Genomic DNA, 18,237 nt, shown 5'->3' on the forward strand with positions numbered 1-18,237 from the left:
GCGCCCCTGCCCAGCCCGGGAGACACAGGTGTTCGTGTTCACCACTGTGCTCCCAGAGGATGGTGGGAAGACAGGACCAAAGAATAAAGGACACAATGACGTCCCCACAGTGACATTCCTCATTTAGAACCACAGCCCAGAGTCGCAGCCAGGGACAGGGAGCTGCACGGGAAGACAGGCCCACGGGGAGCAAGCTGACACGTTTCCAGGGAGCCCGGCCCTTCAGAGACAGCTGGGTCTCTGCCGTGCAAGGCTGCGCTCTCTCCCGGGCTGGGCTGTTCTTCACTGCGGGTGTAACTAAAGCCTGAAATGATCAAAAACAGGACACGTAAAAGGAGAGAAAAACAAGTGTTCTGCTGCTGAAAACCCGGACTTGGCTTTATAAACACTAAAGATAAGCAAAAAAGGAAACAAAAACAAAAGAACAAACCGATGAATAATGTCGAGTTTCTGGACTCAACTTTACCCCTAAGGTGCAAGTGAGTCCCGGGGGTGAGTTGGCAGGGGACCTGACAAAGGGAAGAAGAGTCGCCTGCTACAGCGAAGGGCCAGCTTCGACAGCCCAGGTCACACGCAGGTCCTGCCCCTGCACCTGCCAGCATTGCTTGCAGCGGGGGCAGAGGCCACACTGACTGGTACACAGACAGCTGCGTGAGCGAAGTCCCAAGGGAACGGAGACAGAATGCACTCCTACAGGACGTTTCCGTGGTGCTCGTGAGCCAGGGGGCAGAGACACCAAGCCTCCCACTGCAGTCTCTCAGGCTTCTGCCAGGCCGGGGTCAGGGGAGACGCAGCTTCTCTTGGAAGTCTGGCTCTGGGTTACTAACATCCAACCCTCCTCCTCTTTCCCTGCACCCAGGCCTCAGGCCCGACTCATGCTGGACAACCGGGTGCAGAGAAGACCCTCTTGCAGGGTGGATGGTAAGCATAGAACTCTGAGCCATCTGGGTACTTAGCACCCAAGTCCTCCATGGACGCCTCGTCCGACCCCAGGCCAGCCGCCCAGCGTCTGAGGCTCGGCTGCCCTATCTGCCTCCTAGACACGCAGTACAACGTCTCAGCTTAATGACAGTAACACCCCTGACTCCCGGGGGGTGGGGGGAAGGGCTCTAGCTACAAGGTGGGGCCTTCAGTGTCCTGGGGGTAGAGAGCCCAACTGCCTGCCACCCTTCAGCACACTCCTCCTGACGGCTCTGGAGAGAGGGACAGTGGCCTCTGTCCAGCAAACGGGGGCCACATCCCAGAGAGTGCGACACCGGGGGAAGCTCCCGCACGTGCTCTGAATTCAGCGGCTCTGGGGGCTGGTGCAGCCCGTCACCAGAAGAATCATGCCCCTGCTTACTTCACAGGAGTGCTCTGCAGATTAAATAACAGCCACGCATATAAATGGCTGGGCGCAGGGCATGACACCGATAAAACGCCCAATAGATGTCTTGTTATTGTTAGTATGGAACAAACTTTTAAGGCTTCCTGTTAGGCCACAGCTAAACTCCTCTGCCCGGCCGGCCACAAATGCCCACCAGGCCATTTAAAGCTAGAGCACAAGCAGGTGGCCCCTGGTTCGAGAAGCCGTGGCTCCAGGTGGATGCTCCGGTAGTACGGCACCTGCCTCCACTCCCAGGATGCAGCACCGGAGACACACGAGGTTGGAGTCAGGTCTGCTGGGCACGGGGGCAGGGTCTTCCCATGCCTGAACCCCCAGAGCGGCGGGCAGACGAGGGAAGGCGGCCGTGCATGTTTGTGAGACATCACTTTCATACGAAAAATGAGAAGGGAAAACAGGGCCCTGGGCCCCCTGAAATGAGACCCCTCTCGTGCACCCGCTAACGAGGAGCAGAGACTCCCTTCTGAGCTAGCTGAGTTTCTTGTTTCCCCAGATTCTGCTCCCCTAAATATAAGGCTCGGAATCCCGTGATAACCGCCTTCCCCCAAGCTTCGCTCCGAGGGGCTGAGTTTAGGCTAAAAACTTTTTCTTGGCTTCAACGATGTTTACTCTCCCAGAGCCACAATGAGCCTCTCCCCACAACCTTTAATCCCGATCAGCGGCTCCTCTGACACCGCCGACATCAACGCTGACATTTAGGCGAGACGAAACGACCCAGCCCATCGCTTCCAGGCCCGCCTGCTCGCTGGAATTTAGTAGAAAAACAACAGAAATAAACAATGACGGCCCTTCGAGAGCTCGCTCTCTCTTCGGGCTGCATTCGAGCCAGACATGTTAAAAAAAACTGGTCCAACGGACTCCTTCGGTGATTCTTCCGAACGAAACCAAACCTTGCACCTGTAACATATGAACAGAGCAGAAACGGCATGTTCCTGATGCGAGGCCCGCCCAGCAGGCTGGGAGCCATGCGGTCCGAACAGGCTTCTCCGTGAGAGCCTCTCCCGCGGGCACGCGGTCGGAGCGGCCCTCTTCTCGGGCGCGATGTTTCAGCTTCAGACACAACAATGTTCCAGAACACTCTGCGTTTAATTTAGTGACGAAAGGGAAGGCGGCGACGCAGGGAGACGCTTTCTAATCATTCAACTTTGGAAACCTGAGCGAAGTCTGTTCTTCTCCCGAGCGGTTCTCGCTGGGAAGGGGCCACGTGAATAAATGAAAAGGAGCGGCGCTTGGCTGGCGGAGGAGGGAGGAAAATAAGATCATGTTTTTTCCCCCACAAAGGCTTACTTGCTTTTCCTTACATAAACCATGTGAAAGTAAACCATCTCGAGCTCTCCCCAGCAGACAGAATAACATTCTATAAACTTCCCAGGTTCCACTCCATCTTTTTATGGCATTTGCCTGTCAAATACATTTTCAGGCAAAAACAAAACGAAACAAAGAAAACCCAACCCAACCCACCAGGCGTTCCGAGTTGGATTCTGGGAAGGCTCTGCCGGCAGGTGATGGCTTCCTTCGCATATGCCCCACCCCCAGAGGGGCAGCAAGAGGGCTTCTCCCCGGGCCCGGGACCCACGTGAAATCGTGGGTGACTGTCCGTCCGTGTGAGGCTGGACCCCACGTGCTGTCCTTGGCTTCCAGTCTCGGCTGAGGGCCCCGGGGCTGCAGTTGGCCCGAGCCCAGTTCTCAGGCCTCTTCTCGTTCTGTCTCCTGCCCGGGGGGCAGCGTCCAGTCTTGTGGGGTGAGACACCAACCCGCACTGAACGTCCCCAAATGTACATCCCTACCAGGATCTTTCTCCTGAACACCAGACACATCCCCAGGCGCCTGCAAAATGGGCATCCTGAGATTAGCACGTGCACATTTTATTCCTGCCGCGTCCCCGACACCGGCTCCATTCGCAGCCTGCCCACTGCCCATCTCACATAAGGCAGCTGGGTCACTTCCCGTGTTCCAGCCACAAACCCGGGAGCCACACCCGGTCCCTGTCCAGTCCGTCAGCGTTGGCCCCACCTGCATGAGGGGTCCAGGCCTGTCGGTCACCTTCTGCCAGGACAATCACCACGGCTTCCCAGCGTGGGAGGGAGGAGAAACAAGGAGTCTGAGAAGCACCTTCAACATGCCCATTGGCTTAAATCTGCTTTCCATCTTGATCATTTATTTAAAACTGCAAATAACACTAAATGAGGTAGAAAAGCATTTTTCTTTTTTTTTTCAGTTGAGAAACTGTACTTTCAAGAATGAGATGGGCTACCATCATTTTAATTTCTATTTTTTTTTTAAAGATTTACTTACTTTTAGAGAGAGGGGAAGGGACAGAGAGAGGGAGAGAAGCATCAATGTGTGGTTGCCTCTCATGCACCCCCTACTGGGGACCTGGCTCTCAACCCAGCCACGTGCCCTGACTGGGAATCGAACCAGCAACCCTTCACTTTGCAGGCCTGCACTCAGTCCACTGAACCACACCTGCCAGAGCTCATCTTTTCAATTTCTAAGAGTCTAGTATTTTCTGTAGGTCATCTCTACTATGACATGACGGGTGTTTCTATGCTTCCTGCTTCACAGAAGGAGACAATGCAGGCACCAGAAGGCTGGGTGGTCCACTGCTTCACGAAGCTCTCTTAGGCACTTGGGGGCGGGGGAGGCGCAAACGAGGTGACGTGATCTCTTGATCTTGACCTGACACTCAGTAGGGAGGGTTCTTCTGAAGGCGCACGTCGGGTGGGCTCAGCTCCAGGCGTCCGGCTGCCAGAGGCAGTCTAATTCAGCCCAAACCCGCAGGCGCGAAGGCATCGCAGCTGCTCCTTTAACACATGCAAATGAACTTGAGGCAGCCACGCTAAAATTAAACCCACCTCAAGCGCGGCCCACCACGGGATGAATATTCAAACATCTGTTTGGACAAACTCCCCTTTCAAAAATGGGAAAAAATGTACGTATATATATAGATTTGGGAACTTTAAAGGGACGTGCAATGGGGGCAGACCCCTGGCCCCCACACTGATGAGCCACGGGAAAGGACGCTGTTTTTCCCAGCCCCGAGGGCAAGTCTGCGAGGACAAGTCACGGAGGGAGACCCAGCCCCCACACCAAACGGTGAAATGAAACTCACACCATCGCAGACGGATGCAACTCCAAGCAGTCGTGCCCACGCGCCAGGTGAGATTTCTGAGTGAGATGCCGCCAGGACCCCTCCCCCCACGCCCCCGAGTTTAGGCCGACCCCTCTTCCAGCCACACTGGCACCCTCTGGCCTGAAGACCAGTTGTTCCCACTCACCGGGCAAGTCACTGGCACCGTGGGAGCCTCGGGTCCCTCTCTGTGCAGCGAGGACAACCCTCACATCCAGCAGCACGTGAGGACGGCAGGAGCCACCCTGAGGAGCGTTGGGCACAGGCTGGGTGCAGAGTGCCCTGGGGAGGGCCGGCGGTGGGGACGCACGCATCGAGGACCCTGTCCCCAGGTGTGCAGGCACGCACCAGCCTGCGACCGCTCACACCGCTAAAGGGCTGCACAGAGTCCCGAGGCCCGTCACGGGCCCCCCGGGGGTCCCTGGGCCCCAGGCCAGCAGCCTCCACCACAGAGGAACCGTTGTCGACTGTGCCGACTGCCACGAGGAGCGCGAGGCTGAGTTAAGTCGCCTTAAAACAATGAACGGGTTACAGGAAACCTTCGACAAAGGCCATCTTCAGAACTGGATGTAGAAAAATAATGAGATTCCTGCATTATGTATGACGCATGGTCGTACATCCACCTTAAGTTTCATGCATTAGAAATACCTCACACACACGCTCACCCGCCCTCACTTCCTGCTCTGAAAGCACCGGGAATCCACACACCGCGAGCTGCGGTGAGTGCACAGAGCTGGCCAGACCCCAGGGGAAGCTGCTAAGAAAGGGCCTGGCGGGCAGCTGGCACCTCCACGGTCAGGAGAGGTCCGTGAAGGTGGGAGCGAGAAGAAGAGTCCTCTTTTAATGATGCTGCTGATGCAGAAACCAAAGCTGACCTTCAACGTGCAGCCACGTGTGCGGCTGACCTTGAAGGGCACTGGTTGGCACCGAGCGGCTCCACTTACACGCGGGTTTCTATTCGGTAAATACCCGTGTGTTTCTGACCCACGGCTGGAGTCGTGGATGCGAGAGGCGGACCGTATACACTGATCTACAACATTTCACACAGGGGACTTGAGTGTCGGTGGATCTTGGTGTCCGCGGGGGTCCTGGAACCAATCCCTGGCGGACACTGAGGGGCGACTTTAAGTGTTGGGGGAATCAGAAACGTGTATGCAGATTTTTGACTTTGCGTGGTTCAGGGGTCAACGGTAGGTAACTCAGTCGGCTTTGTGTCTCCCTGCAGCGTATCCACCTCTTGCCCCCGGGAACACACCCGCAGAGAAGCGGGCCCCGGGCTGGCGCTCTGAAGCCCGGCTGCCGGCCAGGGCTTTGCTACCGTCCTTCTCCCCGGGGGCGCCTCCAGCTCAGGTCACCCTCCTGGGCCCCGCCCCCCCGCCGACCTTCCCGCACTCCTAATTTGGAGCAGAGGGCCCAGGACCCAGGGCTCTGCCCACCCTCGCTTCCTGTCACCTCCCCACTTCCCCCAGCTGGAGCGGATGAGATTTTTGTGACTGAAATCACAGGACCAGAGCACAGCTTCTGAGTCACAGCTGACGTGACCCGTGCTCTGTTACACGATGGACGAGTGACTCTACCAGTAACGTGGTGAGCAGGAAGCCCCACTAAGCACCCAGGAGCGCCATGCCCTCCACATGTGGCTCCTCACCTAAAGCAAGACTAACCCACTAAGGGTCCCAGGGGAGCTGCCTCCCAGTCCGAGATCCTCAGCAGCAGGACTTGAAGGTACAGAGGAGATCTCACGTCCCCGACAAGCGGTGACAAAACACAGGACGCAGTGCCTGCATGCCTGAGCTGAGCCGGATGAACCCCGGGTGCCCTCCGCCCGCGGGCCCCTGATCCCCGAAGAACCAAAAGACAGGTGCAGACAAGAGCCTTTCCCCTGAGCACACAGGCTGGTGAGCTACCACCACCTTCCCTCCTGCCCCTGGCTGTCTGCTCAATGCAGCACCTGCCCTGCTGGGTTCCTGCCTCCCCGTTCTGGTCTCTGGGTACTTTAACAAGCGGTGGATCGGTAAACATGGGGGCGGTAACCCAACTTTCCGGCGCTGGGTCTCGTGCCCTGGCCAGCAGCGCAGCCTCCAGGTGCGCGCAGGGCACCTCCAAGACCAGACCCTGGCCCCTCATGGCTCTTGACTGACTCCTGTGGGCGGAGCTCCATTGCCACATACCGCAGAGTTCTTTTGCGTTTCACCCCCACCCCCCGCAAAGACCCGTGTTCAGTCCCAGAGGGACAGACCGACGTTCGAGTCCCGGGTTGTGGGACAGCAGGCCCAGCCCCGGCCAGCGCCCAGCTTCGCACTTACTGGTCGTGTCTGGTGTCAGGTATGGCTCTGTCCATGCGCAGCTTATCGCTCTCCACTTGGTTGAACTTGTTGCGGGCGTAGGGGTCCTGCCCGGAGCGGACCATGGTCCCTCCAACGTAGGCTTCCTGGTTGAAGTCCCGCCATCGCACCTTCCCTGAAAGGAGCAGAGCAGAGGGTGTGGGACAAGGCGGGGGAGACCAGGGGGCTGGGCGTGCTCATGCCAGCGGCGGAGTCCCGTCCAGAATGGCACCCAGGGCTGCTGCTGGCTCCGCCCAGTCTAATCAACACATCAGCTGGAAACAGCCCGAGCCAGCCGTGGCAGGTCTGTGCACTGGAAGACTGAACGCTTATAGTTTATTGCAACATGGAAGATAAAGGCCTGGACCGCGGTGTGTGCGTGCAGTAAACGAGATTCTCTGCCTATCAGCGTCCCCGAGTCTGGTTCCACTTACACTTCGCATAAAAGGAGACCATTATCTGCTTGTCCCTCCTTTTCAGGAAATGTGGTAACACCAAAGCATCCCAGATATGACGAGAAAGGTGATACACAAATTAAACTAAACAGAAGGTACCCTATTGCATAACACCAGGCAGCCCACAATAAATCTTTAAACAAAAAAATCGCCCCCCCAAACAAAAGGATCCCCAGGCACCTCTGGGTGAGACCTGCCCTGGGGATGTGCTTTCTGCAGCTGTTACTGGGTCTGTCCCCACGAGGAGGTGTGTGAGGCCATTCCGGCACACACGCAGGCAAGCACACAGACATCCTGGCACACACTTACCAGAGGATACATGCATCCTGGCACACATGCATCTGAGCTTACACACATTGTGGCACACACACATCCTGGCACACATGCATCTGAGCACACACATGTCCTGGCACACACATACCCTGGCACAGGCATCTGAGCACACACACACATCCAAGCGCACAGACATCCTGGCACACACTTACCAGAGGATACACACATCCTGGCACACATGCATCTGAGCACACACACACCCTGGCACACACGCATCTGAGCACACACATGTCCTGGCACACACACATCTGAGCACACACACATCCAAGCACACATACATCCTGGCACACATGCACCCAAGTGCACACGCACCCAGGCACACATGCATCCAAACACAATCATCATGTTCTCTTCTGGAGCCAAGCGGGCCTGGCCCGGTCACGCCCACACTGGTCGTGAGTCAGCTGCTCAGATCAGCAGTTGCTGCTCCAGAACGCCACACACAAGGTTCTCCAAGGACCCTGCAGTGGACCAGGAAGTTTCCACTAGGGTCTGGGGCTGAGGCAGTGCGGGCAGCAGGCTGGAGCCCAGGGAAAGTGCTGCTGGGCGGGGCAAGCCTGGCATTGTGAAGACAGAGCCAGAGACACGAGCAGAGGCACCTGTGCCCAGACAGAAGGGAAAAGTGGGAGGGGAGGTGGACTGGAGCCAGAGAGAAAAGCCAGGACTTGGTGTCCACCCGGGTTTAAATCCTTGCTTACCACTTGCTACCTATGTGACCTTGGGCAAGTCACTCATTCTTTGAAGTTACATCTCCTAAAAATAAGTAAATAAATAAACAAAGCTGCTCTGGCTGGTGTGGCTCAGTGGATTGAGTGCAGGCCTGCGAACCAAAGTGTCGCCGGTTCAATTCCCAGTCAGGGCACATGCCTGGGCTGTGGGCCAGGTCCCCAGAAGGGGGTGCAGGAGGCAGCCACATACTGATGTTTCTGTCTCTCTTTCTCCTTCCCGTCCCCTTTTCTAAAAAATAAGTAAATAAAATCTTTAAAAATATATTTAAAAAATAAAGCAAAAATGAAAGTTTTTTTCACAAGGATTTAATGGCCTACTATGTGCTAGTTGTATAGTTATAGCAAACTTAAACAAACCAAACTCAAAAAAAGGCAGGTGAGGGAGGAAAACTGTAACAACCTTGTCCCCAAGGAGTTGTAAGTGCTGTGAAGAAACTAAGCCATTAAGGGTATGCAGTTCTGGGGGTGCTGCTTTATACGGGGTGGTCTGGTAGGGCCAGTCTAGTCAGGGGACTTTGCGCAGACACCAGAATAAAGGGAGAAAGTGGCCAGGCAGGCTGCTGGCAAGCGCAGCCGGCGTCACACAGCGAATGCAGCACGAGGGCCAGCAGGGAACTCACTGCTCAGGAGCCAGCCAGCCGGAAAGCCTCTTAGCTCCGAGGAGTCTGTGTGGTGCTGGTCACACAGCTGGAGGCGGGGCTGCCGACTGCGCCCGGGACCGGCAGATGTGGGGGCGGCAGCTGGTGTGCAGCATGTGACGTGCTGGGTGTGTGCCACCAGCACGTGCACCTACCTACGTGCTTCCCTGGCATGGTCCCTCTGCACACAAGCGAAAGAACATCAGGCTCCTTTCTCCAGGTCAGAGACGAGGAGGCGGAGGTCCAGTGACATGTGATCTGCTCGAGGCTGCAGAGGGGAGTTCCTACCCCGAAGCTCATCTGCTTCTTGTTACACTTGTCCTGCCAGGTCACCACCCCCTCTCATCACAGCTGGGCGCTGTGCAAATGACACGAGGGCCACAGAGGTCCCGCCTCTCGAGTGAGAAGCAGTTCCCAGCCCCATGGCGCCCTGGCCACGGCCGAGCCTGTGCCCCCGACAAACATCTGGCTGTGGGAGCCCGAGGAGCGCCAGCCTTGTCTTCCACCGAAAATGAAATGTTTCCAAAAGCAGCCTCTGGAAACACGTTTTTCCTGCTAAGGCAACCGTAGAAATACTTGATCCACCCCTCTCTTCACCTCTCGGCCTCCGCCCTCTCAGAGACGGTGAGGGACAGGCTCAGGGGCACACGGCCCCTCCTCCTCCCTCACCAGGGGGGCTGGGCCCCTGGGCCGTCCCAGGTTAACACGAATCATGAACTTCAGCTAAAACCTGTACCAGCCGTGCCTACCCCAGGATGCAGGTGAGCTGCTTCCAACTCACTTGGGTAATGGCCCGAACGCGCTCACTGCAACCAGGGAAAAGCCTGGAACCACGGAGCCCCGTCTGCAGCCGGAGAAGACACTGTCACCAGGAGAGGTTTCGCCTGCACTCTGCAGACACCGGACTTGCCCCTCCCTGGGGGAGGGCCTGGGGCAGGAGAAGAGGGTTCGGTCTCAGTGGGCGAGTCTGCGTGCGTGCGGGAGAACAGGAACCACAGGCCTCTGCTGAGCTCCTGGTGCCTGAACCCCCTTCCCACCTGCCTCTCCTCGGGGCTACTCCACCCCACCCCCTTATTCCCGGAATGAGACATGGGAACAGCAGCGGGTTCCACGGATGCCCCGTATCAGCCAGCTGTGGGTGAGCAGTATCCCTGCCTTGGCCCCAGGCCACTGGTGCAGACAGGTGCTGACGACACGCCAGGCATCGTGGCAGCTCCTGCAGGTGCAGCAACCGAAGCAGACCCGATGCCCGCCCTGCGGAGGCCCCGCTCCAGGACGGCGGGGGCAGCGGTGGGGGGACACAGACAGTAACATGATGAGCACGGTAGTGAATGCATCATTGAGAATGAGCCGAGCTCTGGCAGTGAGAAGAGTGGCTCCATGGAAGCATCTGACGGATGACCCCCATCTAGATGCGGGTGAGGGAATCGAGGAGGGCTTCCTGGAGGCAGGCATATTTGAGCTGAGAGCTGAAGTAGGAGTAGGAGAAGCCTCTGCAACTTTGCAGAAATGCCATCTTTCTTCAGCCTCTAAAGACTGCAGGGACCAACTGAGGGGTGCCCCCCACCCAGGGACCCTCCCCTCTGACACCTCTGACACAGAGTGTCTTCAGCAGGACTCCTCTGGGCCCCGCTTTGCCTCATGACACTTTCCCCAAGGCACAAACCCCTTATTGGAGACAGGTTACAAAGGGTTTTTCTTCATAAAAAGCTTAGCAGTGTGTGAGAGAACAGCAGGGACTTTCACACACATGTGACTACAACGTACACTTTACATCACATTGCAGATGCTGAGACACACACACACACACACACACACACACACACACCACTACAATGAAGGTTTCACCGTTACTATGTGTGAATGAACATCGTCTATGGTTTTTGCAGGAGCCAGATGCACGGCATTGGCTCCACACACTAATGACGGGTCACAGCCACAGTTCGAAGAGCACTGGGCTAAAGGGCCATTACTGAAACCTGCTGCGTCTGTCTTAGACGGAACTGCAGGGGCCGAAGCCCCTACCAGGCAGGGCAGCAAAAAGCGGAGAGAGCAGGGTCCTCACAGGGAAAGAGAAGCCGGCAGAAGCGCAGAAGCCGAAACTGGACGGACCCAAGCCAGCAGCAGGAGGAGGGGAGCAGTCAAGACCTTAGACACGACGTCCGAACACGCTGACTTAAAAACACTCACACGTCCTCTTGTACTCCTGCCGCCTCCTTCAGAACTTCAGGGAGAACGTGAGAAGTAAATTTAGAGCAGCAGAAAGCAAAAACACACGAGCTTCAGGGAAAGTGGACGCGGCTGAGCAGAGGCAGGGGATGGAAAAGCCTGCGAAGACCTAGGGCTCCACCCGAGAAGGCAGCGGCGAGCTTCACCCTTCACCGTCAGAGGCGGCAGGGAAACAGGACGTGTTTCAGGAGCGCGAGAGGGACCGCGAGCATCACCGCCCACCCTCAGGGGGCTGGGCAAACAGCTCGCCTCTTGGATGGGGTACGGAAACATCTGTGAGGAAGTGCATTTGCAGAAGACCGACTTCTCTGAGAAGGAGGGACAGTGCGACCCCGGGAGTGTGGACACCCGACTCTAAACGAGGTGCTTCCCGTGCGGCAGGACAGGCCACCCGCCTGCCCCCTTGGGCTGCTCTGGAGGCGCTGCACAGTGGACCCGCCCACCCCAGCCCACCCTCCCACCCGAGATTCTCTGTCCCCTTCCACACACACACACACACACACGCGCACACACACACACACACGCACAGGCCCATGTCTCCCCAGCCTTCACGGTCACACCGCCGTCCCCCAGAGCAGGAGGGAGCTCCTCGGGGCACTGACCGAATGTGCTGTTTCCTGGCAAATTCTCACCTGGAGGACCCAGCACCCTGCATGCACAGCACACGGACACCTGTGGACCCACCAGCTCCCAACGGTCAGGCCCAGGGCCCGGGGCGCCTGAGGCTGATCACGGAGAAGCGCCCCAAATCCCGCACACTGCCCCGAAGAGCGCAGCTCCGCCCTGGCCCTCGCGGACAACATCAGCACCGCTGACACGGTGTCTGAGAACCGCTCCCGGCCCTCCCGTGTGCACACGGGTGCTCTCATCCTTCTCCCACGCGGACGAGGCACTCAGTCAACTCGCGGTCCAGGCGCAGGGAGCCTGTGGGTTCAGGGTCCTGGCAGCAGACCCACGCCAGCGCCTGCGCCACAGCCGGGGCTCAGAGGGCCAGAAGGGCCTCTGACAGCCGGGGTCATGGGACACGGGTGGGGGCAGCTGGCACAACTCCCCCGGGAAGACACAGGGCTCCAGGCCCAGGGCCTCCTTGTCCGAATGGAATCAGGGTGACGCACCACCTCCTAGGTTATCATGTAAAGTAAGTGCAGTAATGACAGTGACAGCTGGTCCTCGGCCACTGGCTACCACACAAATTGAAGGGGCCTTACAGGCAGAACCAGCCACACACATAGTTACCCCCGCCTGGCTGATGTGACGCCCCTCACTCAGAGGGGTCGCTGGGAGCTGCCGCGCCCACCAGGACTCTCCAAGGCCTCCACTCGGGGTCCCAGCTCTGCACCTGGCCTGGGACATGGGTGGCCGGCACTGGAAGGGATCCTCACCACCTTCCAGAGGAGCCTGGGGACATCCGCCCAGGTGAGCATGGCACCTGCCCAGGTGAGCACGGGCAGGAACATGCAGGCGCACTGAGTTCACACCCCATTTGTCACCCACGAGCACTGCCCCACCCCCCCGGCCCTGCACGCCAGAGGAAGAGAGGGGAGAGCAGCGGAAAAGTCGGTCTACACCTGTCCTTCCGTTCCCACCTGCTGTTCCCGGGGGAACACCTGGGAAAAACAGCAACTACTCAGTGTCCTTCTCTGCTTGCTTCAGGCAGGAGGACAGCATGAAACACACGGGGCACATCTCGAAGTGGGCGGGGGCTACGGGTGGAGGAGGAACAGTCAGCTCGGAGCCCGGTCAGAAAGCGGCAGTTCCAGCGGCTGATTCGGAGGTAAAATCAGTTTTACTGACAGCCAACTCAAGATCAAGGAGGCCCTGGGGGCTCCCGTTGGAGCTGCTTTCGGAACTTCTGAGAAAGGGGGGCACCGTAGCAGTGCTGGGGCTGCGGCCCCCAGGGGTGTCCAGAGGGCCGCAGGGGCCGCAGAGGCATCAGTGCAGATGCCGCCCCTCAGCTCCGCGGGGGGTGGCGGGCGGTGTGGGCCGGGCATGGCGGGGGCTCCACCTGCTCACGTCCCATTGTGTTCCTGAACCCACGCCCCCTCAGCCTTCGGGCTGAGACTCTCCTCGAAGGGGCCTCTCGGCATCTTGCTCCAGGCAACCTTCGCAGTCTTGGGGTGCTCCTGACCGCACAGCACAGCTGTTCTGTTCCGGAGATGCATGGACACGCAGTTGCTGTTGGTGCCACATTCATGTTTCACCCACTGAAAAATGAGTTGTCGGCCCCAGGGGCTTCGGGGGGCTGTGGCGGCACAGGTGTGAGGGCCGGGAGCCACCCCCCCAGCTCATGCTGGCGCCTGCAGGGGTCCTCAGTGCCCCTGGGGACACAGATTCCCAGGGGAAGGTCGTTCTAGGCTCCCAACAGCCAATCCCCAAGTGCCCTTTTGGAAAAGAAGGTTTCATAATTAGAGAACTGTTTACATTCGAAAAACTTGTCCAGTTAAATGTAACTGAAAATAATGCCACATTTCCACACAACGTCATCTCTCCCTTAAAATTTTTGTTTTTGCTAAACCTCCTGTTTAAAGAGACAATGAAGCACATTTAAGGAGATGAACCTCCAAAGGACTAACACCACAAAACACACGGAAACCCTCGTGTTCGGAGACACACACGTGGTCTCAGATCAGGGATCCTTCGGGCGCTGACATCCGCCCCTCAGGTCGGAGACCCTGCCACCACCCGCAGGTGGACAGACGGGGTCGGGGGTGGAGGGGAGGTGCCCTTGCTGGGGCGGGTCCCCCGGGGCCGGGGCAGGATTCTGCTCTGGTCTCACTCAGGACCCCTCCTCCCCGGCCCCGCCTGGAGGGAGGCCTAAGCAAACTGAACGCTAGCCAGTGCAAAACACAGCAGCCTCTCCTGGGACAGGAGCCAAGAAGGGAAACAGAACATATTTCAAATCAAAGGACAAAGCTCTCAGATTTATTTCAGCCTCTTGGTTGACGGCCAATTGCCTGCAATTTTACTGGGCTTTAAAGAAAAAATTCCTAATATTCTTCCTCTCAAAGGTCATAATGTTATAGCACGGCAGAGAAAGTAGGATTTCCAACAGAGATATCCATTTAAGTGACAAAGACACGTAAACAATCCTGTATTATTTGTCAGGGGCTATCTGGTGAGACAGGGAACTCTGTCTGCCTGGGAGGCACCGTCTCCTCAAACGAGGACTCCTGCATAATCCATCTTTAAGGGTGAAAAAAGAGGAAGTTCAAAAAGTACTTAAAAGCTATTTAAAAGAAAATATAAGGAAAAAAATGAGACGTTACAAGAGTAAATACTCTTAATTTATGTAAAATTATTTGTGCCATAAAAAAAAACTTAAGCAGCACCAAAAAAGCAGCCTGATTTGCATGAGGAGGTCTACACCTGGCTTGAAATCAAGGAATCGTCATCTAGTCCTTCTCTAAATTTTAAATAGAAACTCTTCATTTTTCCTCCATGTGTGATGGTGTCCAAGTTTTGTTGCTGTACATGGGCTCTGCCAACCTCTGGCTTCGTAACAAAAACCAGTCAAAGCCCTACAGCGAAACTACCCCCGCTCTACAGCGAACCTACCCCCCACAAATGAAGCCGGTCCCGGGAGGTAGAGAGCAGGGCGGCTACTAACCAGCAACCACCAGACGGTCCCCTCAAATGGACCCAGCCCACACCACACGCTAACCCTGTAAGACACGCACTGGTAGTGCCACTTCCGTTTTATAAACTGGGAAACTGAGACTCAGGAGTTAAACTATAAAAGGATGGGACCCCAGGCCAAACCCAGGTCTCTCTCTTCCCCCAGACCTGTGCCCTTCCGTGGCAGCTGACAGCTCACTTTCCAGTGGGTGGAATTCAGGTGAAGCTCCAAACGGCACCCACAAGTCCTAGCAGGTCCCACTGCCCTTGCAAGCGCCTTCTGAAGGGCGCCAGCGGTGGCCTGGCCAGTCCTGCCCTGCCCCAGTCACTGGTGGAGCGTGGTCGCTGGGTGCCAGGCCACGTGCCCCCTCTTGCATGCAGACACGCTAAGTTGGTGGAGTCAGAAGCAGCCAGGGATGTCCTCTCTCTGTTACGTATGTGCGGCAATCTCGTCGCTAAAAGCGCAAATGCCCAGCCACAGTTCACATGTTCCCAATGATGGGCTCGTCCTTTCCTGGGGAGCCGTCCCCCCGGCAGCCAGAGAGTGAGCACAGGCTGCCTCGCACGGCAACAAACCTTCCCCGGGACGGCCCCCCCTGCAGCCTCGCATGTAAAGAATGCAATTCCGCCCCTTTGGGGAGCAGCCTTCCCAGTGGCTGGGCAGCAGCATGCTCCCACGACCTCTTCTAGGTCCTCAGACGCTGATGCTGCCCCGTCCCCATCTGAGGCATGTCACCTGGTGCTGCTCGAATGCACAGCAGCCCCGACAGCCTGTGCCCAGGTTGGGGGGCAGTGACAGCACAGGGAGCGCCAGGTGCTACCTGAACTGTTCCGGACACGGCATCTCCACCAACAAAGCTCCAGGCGACTCTGTTGTAATAGCTGCATCACACTTCTGGCTAGTGAGCTGCTCCAATCCTTGATTTTGCTCTCCTGCTTGTAGGAACGAACGGGGCAAAGACCATGGAGACCTTGTTTTTTGATGCTGGCTGAGGTGCAAGGAAACAGACGCCCCTCTGGAAGAAAACCTGGCAACTACGATTAAAAACATCTGTATGCAGGGCATTGCCACTGACCCTGTGACTTCACTTGTAGGAAGTTATTTCAAGGAAGTCACGAAGGACGTACGAAGTTTCACTGCTGAGGACCCTGGCTGGACACCCTCCATGCGTCTGACAACGCAGGGTAAGTAAGTCTGTGAGCTCATGGTTCTGGACGAGTGGCTGTCACTCATTAACGACGCAGTCAGAGACACTAGTGTGACAAAGTGTTTGTGACCCATTGCCCCAGGAAGGAACAGGCAAGCACAGCGCGGTGCCACACCAGTAAAGAGGTCGACGTACGCAGCTCACAGGGGCGGCCATCCTGAGGCGTCTCAGGAGGAAGAGGGAGCAGGCAGCTGCCCCCAACAGACGTGGGGAGGACCCCGAGGGGCTGCTGGGAGAGGCGCGGGGGTGAGCGCCTGTCTCAGCGGATCCCCCAAATCCTCCACAATGCTCCTCGCCTAGCGAGCGGCTTGGGTATTTCTTGCAAGAATTCATGAAAACAGTGAACTCTGAGTGCAGGATAAGACTCGGAGGTGTAAGCAGGCGGGCCAAAAGGCTCAGGATCTGCTTTTCAAAATGAGAAAAGCAGCAGCCCTGGCCAGGCGGCTCAGCTGGTTGGAGCAGTGTCCCAACAGCAGGAGGGCGGGGGTTCAATCCCTGGTCAGGGTGTGTGTGTGTGTGGAGGGGGTGGGGGGCAGCCGATCAACATTCCTCTCTCACCTTGATGTCTGTCTGTCTCCAGCCCCCACCCCCGAGGCACAGGGGCCAGTGCGCCGTGCACACGCTCAGAGAGAGTCTACAGGAGCACCCGTGGGTAGGCGCAGTGGCCACCTTTGGGTGGTAGAGTCATGTGTGACTGTAATTTTCTTATGTTGGTTTATCTGAACTTCTTGAAGGTTCTACAATCAACACGCTGCCTGCTTTTAGAAAGATGCTTCCCCGAGGACACTCAGAGCCCGTTACTTTGTAACGGCAACACTCGTGAGGATGGGCCACGTGACGGGGTCACGTCAGCCCCAGGGAGGCAGCTGGGGCAGGGCTGTCACGCAGCGCCACCCGGACAACGTGGCTCGAAGAGGACACGGTGCAGAGAGACACAGTGGAAGAGTGTTCAGCCCCAACAAGGGAGGACACTCGGACACATGCTACCACGTGGGCGAACCTTGAGGAGATTGTGCTAAGCAAACCAGTCAGGAGAGGACAAACACTGGACGATCCTGCTGACGGAAGACACCCAGGAGCCCAGTGCAGACACAGAAACTAGGAGGGCGGGTGCCGGGGGCTGGGGAAGGGGGATGGGGAGCTAGTCTTTAGTGGGGACAGAGGTTCAGTTTGGGAAGATGGAAAAGTTCCAGAGACGGGCGAGGGGGATGGCTGCAGGACAATGTGAACGGACGTAACGCTACGGAACCGGACCCGTAAAAAGCAGTTAAAACGGTACATTTCATGGTACGTGAGTTTTGCCACAATTGAAAACCGCAGTGCACAGTGCCGGGACCCACCAGGCCCTCAGGAGGGGCCAAGGTCAGGGCAGCGTCGTTGCTCTGGTTCCGACTCCGCGGCAGCAATGACAGACGTGCAAGTGCGTCGCCTCTGCCTTTGGGCAGGGTGGGGGTGGGGGTGGGGGCGGGGCTGGGGGGATGGACGCAGAGAAGTGAAACCGCTGCCCTTAGCTTCAGAGGCAGTTCACACCTGGGCGTTCGGCTCATTCCATTTCATTCATCTTCAGTGGACACGAGCAGGGCCCATTTTGAGCAATCAAGAGTCCCTGGTAACGAAGCAGCAGTGGGCCAGGGAGGGGTGGGGCACAGACACAGCGAGGGATGGGAGGGGCCTTTGGACTCTCCTTTCTCCACTTCGGCCCTACCCGCCCTGCAGGTGTCTCTCCGAGGCCTCGCCTCCTTCACGGGGTTACTGACGAACCAAGAACGACACTCAGGCTTCCTGAAGGTGAAAAGCAGACCTGCTCCAAGGCCACGTCGTCTGGCGGTACCTCCACAAAGGCAGGCTCCGTCCACTGGCCTCTGTGTCCCTCCTGGCCCTCCTGCACTGTCAGGCATCCCCCCTCCCCGCTGGTCCCACCCTCAGGTCAGAGGCTCCAAGGAGAGAGAGGACAGAGGTGGGAGGAGAAGTGCTGAGAGAAGGTAATGGTTTCTCCCTAACCAGGAAAAAGCTGATAAAATTCATCTCCATCCAATAGATTAAAAAAAAAAGATGAATAAATTCTCTGTGTGAAACAACACTTTGAAAATCAACACGGTAAAAAATCCAGTGGTTCCAAGCCATGGAATCTCAGGGCAAAAGTGTCCACCCTGGACCTGAACTTGGGCACGAGGGGTGGAACACACAGACATA

At 57.1% G+C, this 18,237-nt stretch overlaps 1 protein-coding gene across 1 annotated transcript in view; it reads right to left on the minus strand.

Annotated features, from left to right (window-relative positions):
- GALNT2 (polypeptide N-acetylgalactosaminyltransferase 2) overlaps positions 1–18,237 on the minus strand; it is a 152,563-nt gene that overhangs the window by 36,982 nt on the left and 97,344 nt on the right. Inside the window, exon 3 of the mRNA XM_045861076.1 lies at positions 6,821–6,974. Coding sequence (XP_045717032.1) covers positions 6,821–6,974 — 154 coding nt within the window. The remainder of the gene's footprint in view (positions 1–6,820; positions 6,975–18,237) is intronic.

This window comes from Phyllostomus hastatus, unplaced genomic scaffold (genome assembly GCF_019186645.2).
Source record: "Phyllostomus hastatus isolate PE091 unplaced genomic scaffold, TTU_PhHast_1.1 phas_contig_148, whole genome shotgun sequence".
NCBI classification, from domain to species: domain Eukaryota; kingdom Metazoa; phylum Chordata; class Mammalia; order Chiroptera; family Phyllostomidae; genus Phyllostomus; species Phyllostomus hastatus.